The sequence below is a fragment of the Onychostruthus taczanowskii genome, unplaced genomic scaffold, assembly GCF_017590055.1.
Source record: "Onychostruthus taczanowskii isolate IOZ18803 unplaced genomic scaffold, ASM1759005v1 scaffold32, whole genome shotgun sequence".
Classification (NCBI taxonomy): Eukaryota; Metazoa; Chordata; class Aves; order Passeriformes; family Passeridae; genus Onychostruthus; species Onychostruthus taczanowskii.
Window position 1 is genome coordinate 7,816,948 of NW_024500572.1, and position 10,595 is coordinate 7,827,542.

Consider the following 10,595-nt stretch of genomic DNA (forward strand, 5'->3'; position numbering starts at 1 on the left):
GGCCCGGCCCGGCCGCCCGAGGGAGCGCCCGCCGCCGCCATGGTGAGAGCGGGGGGCGGCCGGGGAGGGGCCGCGGCACGGCGGCGGCGCTTCAGGAGCCCTCAGTGGGTGCTGTGGCGCTCGGTGTGCTGACGATACTGACGGTTGCGTTCTTGTCTGTGTGCTGTTTTTCCTCTCTAGTTCTCTTTTAACATGTTTGACCACCCCATCCCCCGGGTGTTCCAGAACCGTTTTTCAACCCAGTACCGCTGCTTCTCGGTATCCATGCTTGCCGGACCTAATGACAGGTCAGATGTGGAGAAAGGCGGGAAGAGTATGTGCATGTTTTATTCTGACTAATAAACTGTTGGAAGAGTGTTTGTGGATAGTGTGCAGTATCGCAGCCTTTGGCCGGGGCAGCGGGAGCATTGAAAACACGGTGACAGTGCTGGGCAGCCTGGGTCGGGCTTTGAGGAAGGAGGAGGGGTCACGTTCCCTTGCATTACTCCGTAACTAAAAATGTTTACCAAGTGGGTCGGGGTTTATGGGTATTAGAAAGAGAGAGTCTTCATCTGTAAAGCTTCTTGTTGCAATCTGGTATCTAGTGTGAGCCGTGGAATTTTATGATTGAGGAGTTTCTCCTTCCCACCGTGTTGCACTTCGTTTAATTTGTATAAAGAAAGTAGTAGATTGGCCAACTTAATTTTCAGGCTGTCAGAGTAATGCTGTGTTGTTTTGAGTTGGTATGGATTGAAGAGTGCCTGTGAGCCCTAACAAATAAAATTAGCTTTGGGACAAATTTTCTTCAGTAGAAGTATTGTAAAACCTTGTCTTCTCTTTTATTTTATCCTGATTATAACGCTGAAATTTCCACATAGCAGGGATATTTGTCATGACTGCTTCTACTGAGCTCTATGTGTAAAAAGGAATTTTCTGATTTTTAGGATCTGCCCCTTTTTGAAGAGATTTTAGAGAAAGGAATGATAAAAATGTGTGTTATGTACTCTTGTACAGATGTTTTCCTAATTTTACATTCTTATTCATTTCTGCAGTAATTATGCCACCATCAGCTTTGGATCAACTCAGTAAGTGAATACTTTATTCTGGAATAACAACATTAGCAGTAGGAACTAATGTGTAGGCAAATACCACAGTATTTTAGTTATCTATTTAAGTCTTAAATAGACACTGTGAGAATAATTAGTTTAAAGAATGTATTTTGAAGGTATTTTTTCTGTCAGAATTCATGGGGCTTCAGGTACAGACATCAGAAGTGTTGGGCTCCCTGAGCATTTGAAGTTCTGAGTGCAGTGCCACACTGATTTGTGTGTCTGCTTTCTCTGGAGTTTTGAGCAGTTGGGATAATGGTGTGAGGGGAATCCTCTCCTGTGGTCTGGCCCATTCTCTTGGTGATGTTTAATCTCTGAAATGTGCTAGGGGCTTTTAACAAAGAAAACTTTTTTCTCCTTCCTCACTAGGCCGCCTTAATATTACTTACCCCATGCTGTTCAAGCTGACCAACAAGAACTCAGACAGAATGACTCACTGTGGAGTGCTGGAGTTTGTGGCTGATGAGGGCATCTGTTACCTTCCACACTGGGTGAGCTGCCTCGTGCTGGGCTCTCAGAACCTGAAAAGTAGGATTAGCAAGTTGCCAAGTTTAATATTAAGGAGGTGGAATGTTTCCTGGCAGTGCCTGTCTCTGCTGGTCATGTTCCTACAGCAGCCTTCAGTTCTGGCTCAGGCTCCCTCTGCAGAAGTTTAGCTTAGCAAAGCAGCCTGCTTTTAACGTGCCCCTGACAGTTCTTCCTGCAATTGCATATCCATAAGAGCTGATAAGCACAGGAGAGAGATTTGAAAACATCAGACCCATTGTAGGACTTTGTGTGTTTGTTTCCTTTCTTGCAGATGATGCAGAATTTGCTGCTGGAAGAAGGAGGCCTGGTGCAAGTGGAGAGTGTGAATCTGCAAGTTGCTACTTACTCAAAATTCCAGCCACAAAGTCCAGATTTTCTTGACATCACCAATCCCAAAGCTGTGTATCCTTCCTATTCAATTATGGAATAAGGGGGAAAATTTTTCTTCCAAACTGGAATGATCAAACAGAGCGAGCTTTTGATGTGTGGCTCATACACTTCCAGTAGTACGTGGCCACTGCTGCCCCTTCTGAAAGCAAAAGGGATGGGGAGCTGATGTACAGAGATGTGGTCAGCTGTTGGTACAAAGTGGGGTCTGAAGAAGGAGGAGTGTTGGCTTAAAATCCAATGAGTTTTGAGTGTCCCCTTGAAGAATTTATACATCCTAACATTTCCTAAAATCGTATCTGCAGTACTGATGACTTTTAAATCATGTTTGAGAAGCTGAGGATTAGAGATCTACAGTATGGTGACTTTAAGCCTTTAATGTTTTACTGAAAACAAATATTTCGTCTTAACATACTCCAAAGACTGGAAAATGCATTGAGGAACTTTGCCTGTCTAACTACTGGGGATGTGATTGCCATCAACTACAATGAAAAGGTACAGTTTAGGGCTGAGGGTTGTAGGCTAGGTTCAGTTGTTGGATGTTGGTACTAAAACAATCAGCCCAGAGCTGTGCAGTGTTTTGGACAAGTAAGCCCCATGGCAGATTTCACAGTTGGTTTTCTATTGGAGGGAAAATGGAGTCAGCTAAGTCTTTTTCTGAGCTGCTGTTTAAATTTCTCTGAACTCACAAGAAAATAAATGTTTGTGCTGTTGAAGGTTATACAAGTCAAGGGAAAGAATTTATCCTAAATTCAGAATTTGTTTTTAGAAATGCAGGTTAAAGTACAGTAAGAACAAGGTGCAGTAATGGCTTCTCTGGCTTCTAAGTTAAAAACTTTTGCTATTAAATTCTCTAGAGACCCTGCAGTATCTAGTCCTCAACCTAAAGAGTACTTACTTCAGCTCTGGAGGGAAGGTTTAGATATGCTTTCCTCACACATAATGCAATCCTCAAATATCTGTGACTGTTTCAGATCTATGAGCTTCGGGTAATGGAGACCAAACCAGATAAGGCTGTGTCCATCATAGAGTGTGATATGAACGTAAGTTAAAGCTGATGGGGAAGGTCTGCCCTAACTGTGTCCTCCCAAGAGGAGAGGGCACCTGTGCAGTGATAGCTCTGCACAGCCAGCCCAGCTGGTGCTGCAAGAAAGGTGCAATCCATGGGGTGGGAAGGTGACTCACTAGGGAGTGCTCGTGTGCCTTTGTAACCCCATCTGTGATCCTCATCAGCACTTCGTGTACCATCAGGTGACTGCAGTGCCTAGAATTTAGTGTTTAGCTTTGGCATGTTTTATCTGAGTTCTATTTAATAGCTTGTCTTGACTCATATTCCAGTGATATTGTGGAGCTGTTTTACTGCTCTGTTTCCATTACATGCTAAGGCTCATTCCTAAGAGGCTTGGTCTTATTTTAGTTCTGAGTTAAATTGTTTAACAAGCAAATCTTAGTTCTTTTTAGATCCAATGTAGTGATAATAGTTTATGGAGTTTTGAGGAATAGTAATATAAAGTTTATAATTTAAAGAAAAATATTAATAATGTTTTTTTTTTCATGCTTCTTGTGTAAATAGGTGGATTTTGATGCTCCTTTGGGATACAAGGAACCAGAAAGAAGTGCACAACACGAAGAGGCTGCTGTATGTTAAGCTTTTGTTCTTCCAAAATGCATGCCCTAGGAGTCACTATTGATTGTGGAGAGAGTGCCAACATAATGTTTTTTATTTAAACAAGTTCTTAGGGGTAAATTTTACTTACCAGAAGCTTTTGCATGTGTTACTTAGGAGACTGATGTTTACCAACTGTTATTTTGGGAAAGTGATTGTTCTGAAGTTTTGTTTGGTCAGAAATACTTGGAACTGTTTTCATGTCATGTGCATGTCAGAACAAAATGAACTTGTTCTTCCCCTCACAGGATGTGGAAGCAGACCACAGTGGATATGTGAGCGATATAGGATTTCGTGTAAGTGCCCTGTCTCTGCTGGTTTCTGAATGCTGTGAAATGGTGAGGGAAAGTTGTTCTGAGTGACTGCAAAGTATTAGTACCTGTTCTTAGAAATGCTTGTTATTTAACTGGCAAGTGCCTGGAATGTTTGTGTGGTCACAGCCAGGAGCAGCATGACTTGCTCTCTGCAGAGGGCAGATGGGAGACTGAAACAGACCCCTACACCCACAATTCATCAGCTTATATGTACCAAAAAGAAGCATGCTGATTTAAATAACTAGATGAAAATTGCTGTAAGATTTTGCAGAAATAATGTCCTTGTGCAGTGTGCTTTCAGATGCCAGGAGTTCAGTTAAAACTGGTTGTGTATCCACAGGCATTCTCTGGATCTGGGAACAGATTGGATGGCAAGAAGAAAGGTGTGGAGCCCAGTCCCTCACCAATTAAACCAGGAGACATCCGAAGGTATGGCTGTATCATTCACCTGTAAACCAGTGCAGGATCAGGGTTTGAGCAGAGTTTGGTTTTTTCCCCTGCTCCTGCAATATAAACAACCTAATTTTGTCATGAGTTTGACTTTAGAAAATAGTCTTTCTTATCCACAGGCTAATGGAAACATGCCTGTGGCCAAGCTTCCACAACAAATCCAGTATTTGATTATTTACTTCTGCAATCTTCAGAAAATAATTCAGTGGTTTAACTCTGGAATTATTTAGAAATGAAAATAGGCAGTCAGTGTTGGTATTACACTGACAGACACAGGATAGGTCACTCTGTGTCAAATGCAACAGTATATAAACATAATGTTTTTATGCTTCTTTTCCAGAGGAATTCCCAACTATGACTTCAAGATCGGTAGAATCACGTTCATTAGGAATTCACGTCCACTGGTCAAGAAAGTGGAGGAGGTAAATAAAGTTGAATCCTTCCCAGTTTTGCACAGAATTATATCATTAGAACTAAGGTCCAAGTTTGTGGCCCCTCTGTCTTTCCCCTTGTTTTTTTTACAGCATGCTTCCTTTAAAAAGTGGCAGTAGTTTAGAATGGTTTGAGTCAAATGAAACAACCTGTGATGTCCTTGTTTCTGATGGAAAAAGATTGGCCTGGTGTCAGTTTATTAAGCCAGTTGGCTGAAAGGTCACCAGCATGCTACTATTTTATTTTCAGGAAGAAAGTGATTGTTATCTAGATTAGGGATGTGAAATGCCTTCAGTCAGTGGAGTGTTCTTGCTAACAATCGCTCAGCTTTCATCGCACACAAGCAGTGAGCCAAGAGGTAAAACCTTTTGTCCCTCTTTCTTTTTCCCAGGATGAATCTGGAAGCCGGTTTATTGCCTTTTCAGGAGAAGGCCAGTCCCTGCGCAAGAAAGGAAGGAAGCCCTAAGCTGTGGTACCTGCAGCTAGTGAGGGGGAAAATCAAATAACAGGTGCAGCATCTTGGATCTTCGTAATTGCACTTGAGAGATCGTCTTGCAACACAGGAGCACGTAATTGGTGTTTTGGTCTCATGTTTAGAGCTGGAGCTGTCAGACTGGCTTCATTTTCAGTTGAAAATTAAGTTCTGGGATTTGGAAGAAGCTTTTTGTACGTGTTGTAAAGAGGGGAACACAGGTGTGTGGTAAACCTGAGAAGCAAAACTAACCAGCTCTACCTTACTAAGGGTCCAGTTCTTAGACTACATCCTCCCTTCATCTCCTGAGTGATGATGATCTCATGTTGCTCTGTGCTTGGTATTTTCCTTCCTTTATATATATTTTGCCACAATTTCAGATCAGCTTTTTGGTGTGGTGCAAATGAAGGGTGACTTTGGTGTTTAGGATTTTAGTGCAGGGAGTCTCTTTGAGCTTAGCTTCAGGTGTTGGGTTATTAATCATTCTAAGCAAACCCCCTGTAATTGCTTTTTATATTTATAATTAATAACACGCCTTTTAATAGTTCAGATACTCTAACGTAGCGTAGCAATCCCTTGGCACGTGCAGGGAGAGGAGGGACCCAGCTGCACTGCCCGGTGCCGCTTTGGAATGGCGCGAGTGTATCCTGTGCGCCCTCTCGTCTGCCGGCGAGCGTACCCGGGCGCACCCCTGCGCTCCCCTGCGAGCCCGAGTAAAAGTTCCTCGTTCCCAGCTGCGTGCCCGTGTGGTGATTTCGGACAGACCGAGGCTCGGCGCCTCCCGGGCGGCCTGCGCCGCTCACGTGCCGGCCGCGGAGCAGCCATTGGCTGCCGGGCGCGGGCCGCTCCGTGCCGCCCCTCGCCATTGGCCGCGGCGCGGGTCCCGCCGTAAGCGCGGTGGCCATTGGCGGCGGCGGCATGGCGGGCACGGGCGGCTCCTGGCGGGTGAGCGGGCGCGGGGCCGGGGGCGGCCGGGGCCGGGATCGGGATCGGGCGGCGGGACTCGGTTCAGCCCGGCCGTGTCCGTCCGCAGCCGCCGCGCTCGTGCGAGGACTACTGGGGGGAGTGGAAGCATTGCCGCGGGCTGCGCCACGCCTTCCACCACTACTACGCGCACGGGGAGCTGCCGGACTGCGGCCGCTGGCGGGAGGACTACGAGGCCTGCCGCGCCTGGGAGAGGGACCGCAGCGCCGCCGCGCAGGTACCGGGCCCGCTCCCGCCTGCCCGCCGCTCCGCAGGCCGGGGCTGCTGCGACTGAAACCCGCAGCCGCGGGGGTTGGGGAGGGTTCGGAAAGGCAGGAGCCGGAGGTGGGTCGGCTTGTCTTAAAATCAGTGAAGGATCCAGGAAGTATTTTCGGTTGTGAACGCTCTTGATTTCTGTTACTCTGACATTTCCTTCCTAAAAGGAAAATCCGCCACGTTACAGGGAAAAGGCATTCCTGGGGTGTCTAGAAATGCCCCTGGCTCCAGCCCCCCGACACTGGACCGCAGGCTCCAGCCTAACTCCTCCTCCGGCCAGCCAGGACAGCTTCCTTCGAGTTTCCTTCGGAACTTAGGAGCCAGAGGCAAAATTAAATATGACTTAGTTAAAAACTTGTATTCTGGGTTACTTAGATAACATTTAGTGCTTCTGCTTAAGCATGATAAATTTTTATTTCTTTTATCTCAGATGTTCACAGCAGGAAATCAGCTCTGGATGACTGGAACATCCAACACTACTATGGTAATATTTTTTTTTCCTGTATTTCAGGAAGCTTTGTGCAAGAGTGAAAGAGCTCGAGTTATGGAAAAACAGAAATATGCTCCAGTGTGGAACCTCAGGAAGAGCCCACCACCTGACTGGTATCTACCACTTGACCAAGACAAATCAAATTAACAACACTGTTTTCTGTGTTTGGTCAATAACATAATACTCAATTCAGAATTATGCCTTTTTTTTCCCCCTTCCACATAATCTTGAAGTTATTCAACTGTAGCTCTGCCCTACAGTACTTTAGCACTTGCTCAAAAATTCTGAAATGTTATTTAAATAATGAATACTTTTAAAGGGAAATTTAAGGTGCTTGATTTGTTGTGGTCTTTTACTGTTGACTTACATTTCAGGATTTCATTTCAGCAGGCACCTTCCAAATTAATGCATGCATGCTCTAGCTCTGAGGGCCTCTTGCCCTAGCAGCTGGCATTGAGCACTTCTGGACAAGGTACCCACCCCAGACCTGCCAAATGGGGAAAAAGAACCAGGCTGGGACTCTTCCTTTCTGGCTCAGGACAATCCCAAACACTGGCATTTAAGACATTTCCCAGAACCAGGGTTGTGGTGCTTGAAGAGCTTCTCACCTGTGGGCTGCACACCCTGGAACTGCCCCTTAGTGGAACTGCTCTCGACTGGTGGTGTGTGTTGTGGCAGTATTCAACACAACTGAAAAATAAAGGTTTAAACAAATATAGAGAGAGATCTGGTTTGTATGAGGGCAAACCCACAGAAACTGAGTTACAATGGTTACATAGCAATATAAGAAAATAAAAAAAATTGGCTTTGCCACTATGTAAGGTCGTGTAGCTTTGCTAGGTGTGTTATTACCTGGACAGTCATTAAAACACACAGATACTTCATTTATTTTTTTACAGTCGCATCCTGCAGTGTTGTAACCTGCAGGAAAAATTGTTTATTACTCCAATCTTTCTTCCTTCAGTCACTGAGCTCCTGGTGGCGGCTGAAGCAGGAGCTCCCCTGTCACTGTGTGTACACCTTGGTGATGTCAACGCACTTCCCCTCGGGGGGATCGTAGCCAGGAAGGGGAGGGGTGTGACTGGGCCCGTCCCTCTCGAAGGGGAAGAGCCCCTCGTCCCTCAGGATTGCTGCCTGGTACAGCTCCTCGGATTCCAGCTGCAGCTCCTGCAGCGCCTCCTGCTGAGATTCGACAAGGCCTTTGATTGCTTTCTTTTCTGCCTCGTCCTGTTTCTGCTTAAACAAACACCACTTCTTCAAAAGTAAAACTCTTCTTTCAGACTCTTCAGGAGAAAGAGCGGGAAGGCTTCGCACCCTGATGAGGAGAAGGATAACACTCATGGAGAAACAGCCTGACCAAAGACCAAACTAAGAAAAACAAAATGCCCAAACCAAAAATCCCACCACCAGGCAAAAAGCCCCCACCAAACCCAGAGAATACACTGAATTCACTAGTAATTTAGTCAGTCTGTGAGGTTTTCCAGTCAATCTAACAGGAAATGCACTGGTTTTCATTATTTTTAGCAAGAACAAATAACATTTCCTTTCCACATTTTTGTCCTGATGGAGGTGGGTAAGGTTTTGTACCAAGGCTGGCACTGTGTTGCAGTTGTGCAGAAGAAATTCACTGTGAGTGCAGGTGCAGGGTGAAAGGCAGACCTACTGACCTGTTGCTCTCTGAGTACTTCAGTGGTGTTATAAAATCCTCAATTGGAATCAGTTCTGGGGCAGCTTTTTCCAACTTTTTAAGCCTTTTCTTCATACGCTCCTTCTGTGCTTGCTCTTTCTTCACATCCACTTTCTTTTTCTTCTTTGGTTGTGCTCTATAAGGGAAATAGTAAATGAAAGAAGATATTTTATCCTTTAATTCAACACCAGCAACTTTCCCTTTCTTTTCCATTGTTTAATTTGTCCCTGACACAAGTTCCAGCCATTAGCTTTATTCAAGTAATGCAATTTCCAGTGACATGTCTGCTGAGATTTTCTGCAGAGAGAACTGTAACTGCCTGGGAAAAGCAATTTTGTGCTGAACATCACAATGACCTGAGGAAGTTCCACAAAAAATTGAATTAGAATTGTTTTAACTGGCTCAGAGTACAGCACAGCAGGTTTATCATACTTATGTTGGAAAGGACCTTAAACCTCATGTGGTTGTAATCCCCTGCCATGGGCAGGGAAACCTTTCACTAGACCAGCTTGCTCCAAGCCCCATCCAACCTGGCCTTGAACAAATATTCCTGTTACTTCACATTAAAGACTTCAAGTGGTTTTATGCAAGCTTCTGAAATTTCTGCATTTGCAGCCAAGTTCAGGCTGTAGATGTTACTTCTCCACAGATCCAAGATACCATTGCACACTCCACAAACACAAATTGACCCTCATTCCAGCCTGGCAGACTGAACAAACAACATTTATGGTGTCAAACAGTCCCTCTCCAACAGCACCTAAGAGCTATCTGGGTATTTTAAACCAAGCTGCATCAAAACAATACACAGACAATGAAATGTGGCACAGAAACACACATGGGCTGCCTCTGCCTTCACAGCCAAGCATTTCTGGTTCAGCCAGGCTTTCACTGGTGTTGCCCAGCAGGGAATTCTGGAGCACTGCATAAATCCCAACATTTCCAGCTGAGTTCTGTGGTTGTGCTACCCACAAGCACAGAGTGGTAATTGTATCACCTCTGACCTCTCCACAAGAGGCCAGCAGTTCCCAACTGCTTTGGCATATAGAGACTTAAACATGTACAGTTAAAGGTTAAATTTGGACTTGGGAGAATTTGTGCTCCCCCAGTGGATGAGAACACTTCTGTGTAAGTCCAAGAAAGCTGCACTCACCTCACAGGGAGGGATGTCCTGAACCCCAGCAATGAGCTCTGCCAGTGACTCCCTTGGAGCGGGACCCTCTGGGGCAGCCAGGAGCTGCAGGAGGAAAAGGAACATCAGGCATGAGGAGGAACTGACTCTGGTGTCTGATTCTGCACAGGAGCTGTTTGTTATTCACATTTTACAGTGATGAGTTTTGAACCATCTTCAGCCACTTCATTCACGGCAGGACACAGTGATGACCTCAAACTCCTGAGCTAGGTAACTGATCCCAAAGACGGACAGGCCGGTGTGAGCCCACCAGGGTACCGAGGGGTGAAAGGGACACGGTTTTTGGATAGCTTATAGCAGTTTAATTTTTAAGCTCTGACAATGACCCCTTAGAGGAGCTGGTATGGGGGAGGTCGGACCACCGCCGTTCCATTAGAAGAGCGATGCCGACTGTCCTGTCTCTGCGGCTGTCACGGGAGGACGAACCGGCCCAGGTGCCAAGGCACCGACTTCTGCAGGTGCGGGGGCCCCGCGCGGGCCCAGCCCCGGGAATGGGCGGGAGCGGGCTGGGCAGGCACTGCCGCTAAGGGGCGCTTCCCGGGCTCCCCTCCCGCAGCGTCGGGGCAGGGCGGCCGCAGCCCAGTCCCGGAGCGCCGTGCCAGCCCTACCTGAGCCGGGCCCCGCGGAGCCCCCGCGCCGCCGCCGCCGCCGCC

At 46.3% G+C, this 10,595-nt stretch overlaps 3 protein-coding genes across 4 annotated transcripts in view; 2 read left to right on the forward strand and 1 right to left on the reverse strand.

Moving 5' to 3' along the window:
- Positions 1 to 6,070, forward strand: part of UFD1 (ubiquitin recognition factor in ER associated degradation 1) — a 6,243-nt gene extending 173 nt beyond the window's left edge. Inside the window, exons 2-13 of the mRNA XM_041410179.1 lie at positions 1 to 42; positions 181 to 313; positions 1,032 to 1,064; positions 1,458 to 1,579; positions 1,888 to 2,018; positions 2,426 to 2,498; positions 2,978 to 3,046; positions 3,577 to 3,642; positions 3,918 to 3,965; positions 4,324 to 4,412; positions 4,774 to 4,855; positions 5,257 to 6,070. Of these exons, the coding sequence (XP_041266113.1) occupies positions 40 to 42; positions 181 to 313; positions 1,032 to 1,064; positions 1,458 to 1,579; positions 1,888 to 2,018; positions 2,426 to 2,498; positions 2,978 to 3,046; positions 3,577 to 3,642; positions 3,918 to 3,965; positions 4,324 to 4,412; positions 4,774 to 4,855; positions 5,257 to 5,331 (924 nt within the window). The 5' untranslated portion in view covers positions 1 to 39 and the 3' untranslated portion in view covers positions 5,332 to 6,070. The remainder of the gene's footprint in view (positions 43 to 180; positions 314 to 1,031; positions 1,065 to 1,457; positions 1,580 to 1,887; positions 2,019 to 2,425; positions 2,499 to 2,977; positions 3,047 to 3,576; positions 3,643 to 3,917; positions 3,966 to 4,323; positions 4,413 to 4,773; positions 4,856 to 5,256) is intronic.
- A 33-nt stretch (positions 6,071 to 6,103) lies between these two features.
- On the forward strand, positions 6,104 to 7,777 carry CUNH22orf39 (chromosome unknown C22orf39 homolog). Of its 2 annotated transcripts, XM_041410182.1 has the most exons (4): positions 6,104 to 6,282; positions 6,371 to 6,538; positions 7,088 to 7,179; positions 7,454 to 7,777. In XM_041410182.1, the coding sequence occupies exons 1-4, from the start codon at positions 6,256 to 6,258 to the stop codon at positions 7,470 to 7,472; spliced, it is 306 nt and encodes a 101-aa protein (XP_041266116.1). In that variant the 5' UTR covers positions 6,104 to 6,255; the 3' UTR covers positions 7,473 to 7,777. The 2 variants fall into 2 exon arrangements, with proteins under 2 accessions (XP_041266116.1, XP_041266115.1); XM_041410181.1 differs by lacking the exon at positions 7,454 to 7,777 and having other exon boundaries at positions 7,088 to 7,399.
- Positions 6,972 to 10,589, reverse strand: MRPL40 (mitochondrial ribosomal protein L40). The gene is made up of 4 exons (XM_041410180.1): positions 10,551 to 10,589; positions 9,904 to 9,987; positions 8,734 to 8,889; positions 6,972 to 8,381 (listed from the first exon to the last, which is right to left on the reverse strand). The coding sequence occupies exons 3-4, from the start codon at positions 8,826 to 8,828 to the stop codon at positions 8,072 to 8,074; spliced, it is 405 nt and encodes a 134-aa protein (XP_041266114.1). The 5' UTR covers positions 8,829 to 8,889; positions 9,904 to 9,987; positions 10,551 to 10,589; the 3' UTR covers positions 6,972 to 8,071.
- Positions 10,590 to 10,595: the final 6 nt, after the last annotated feature.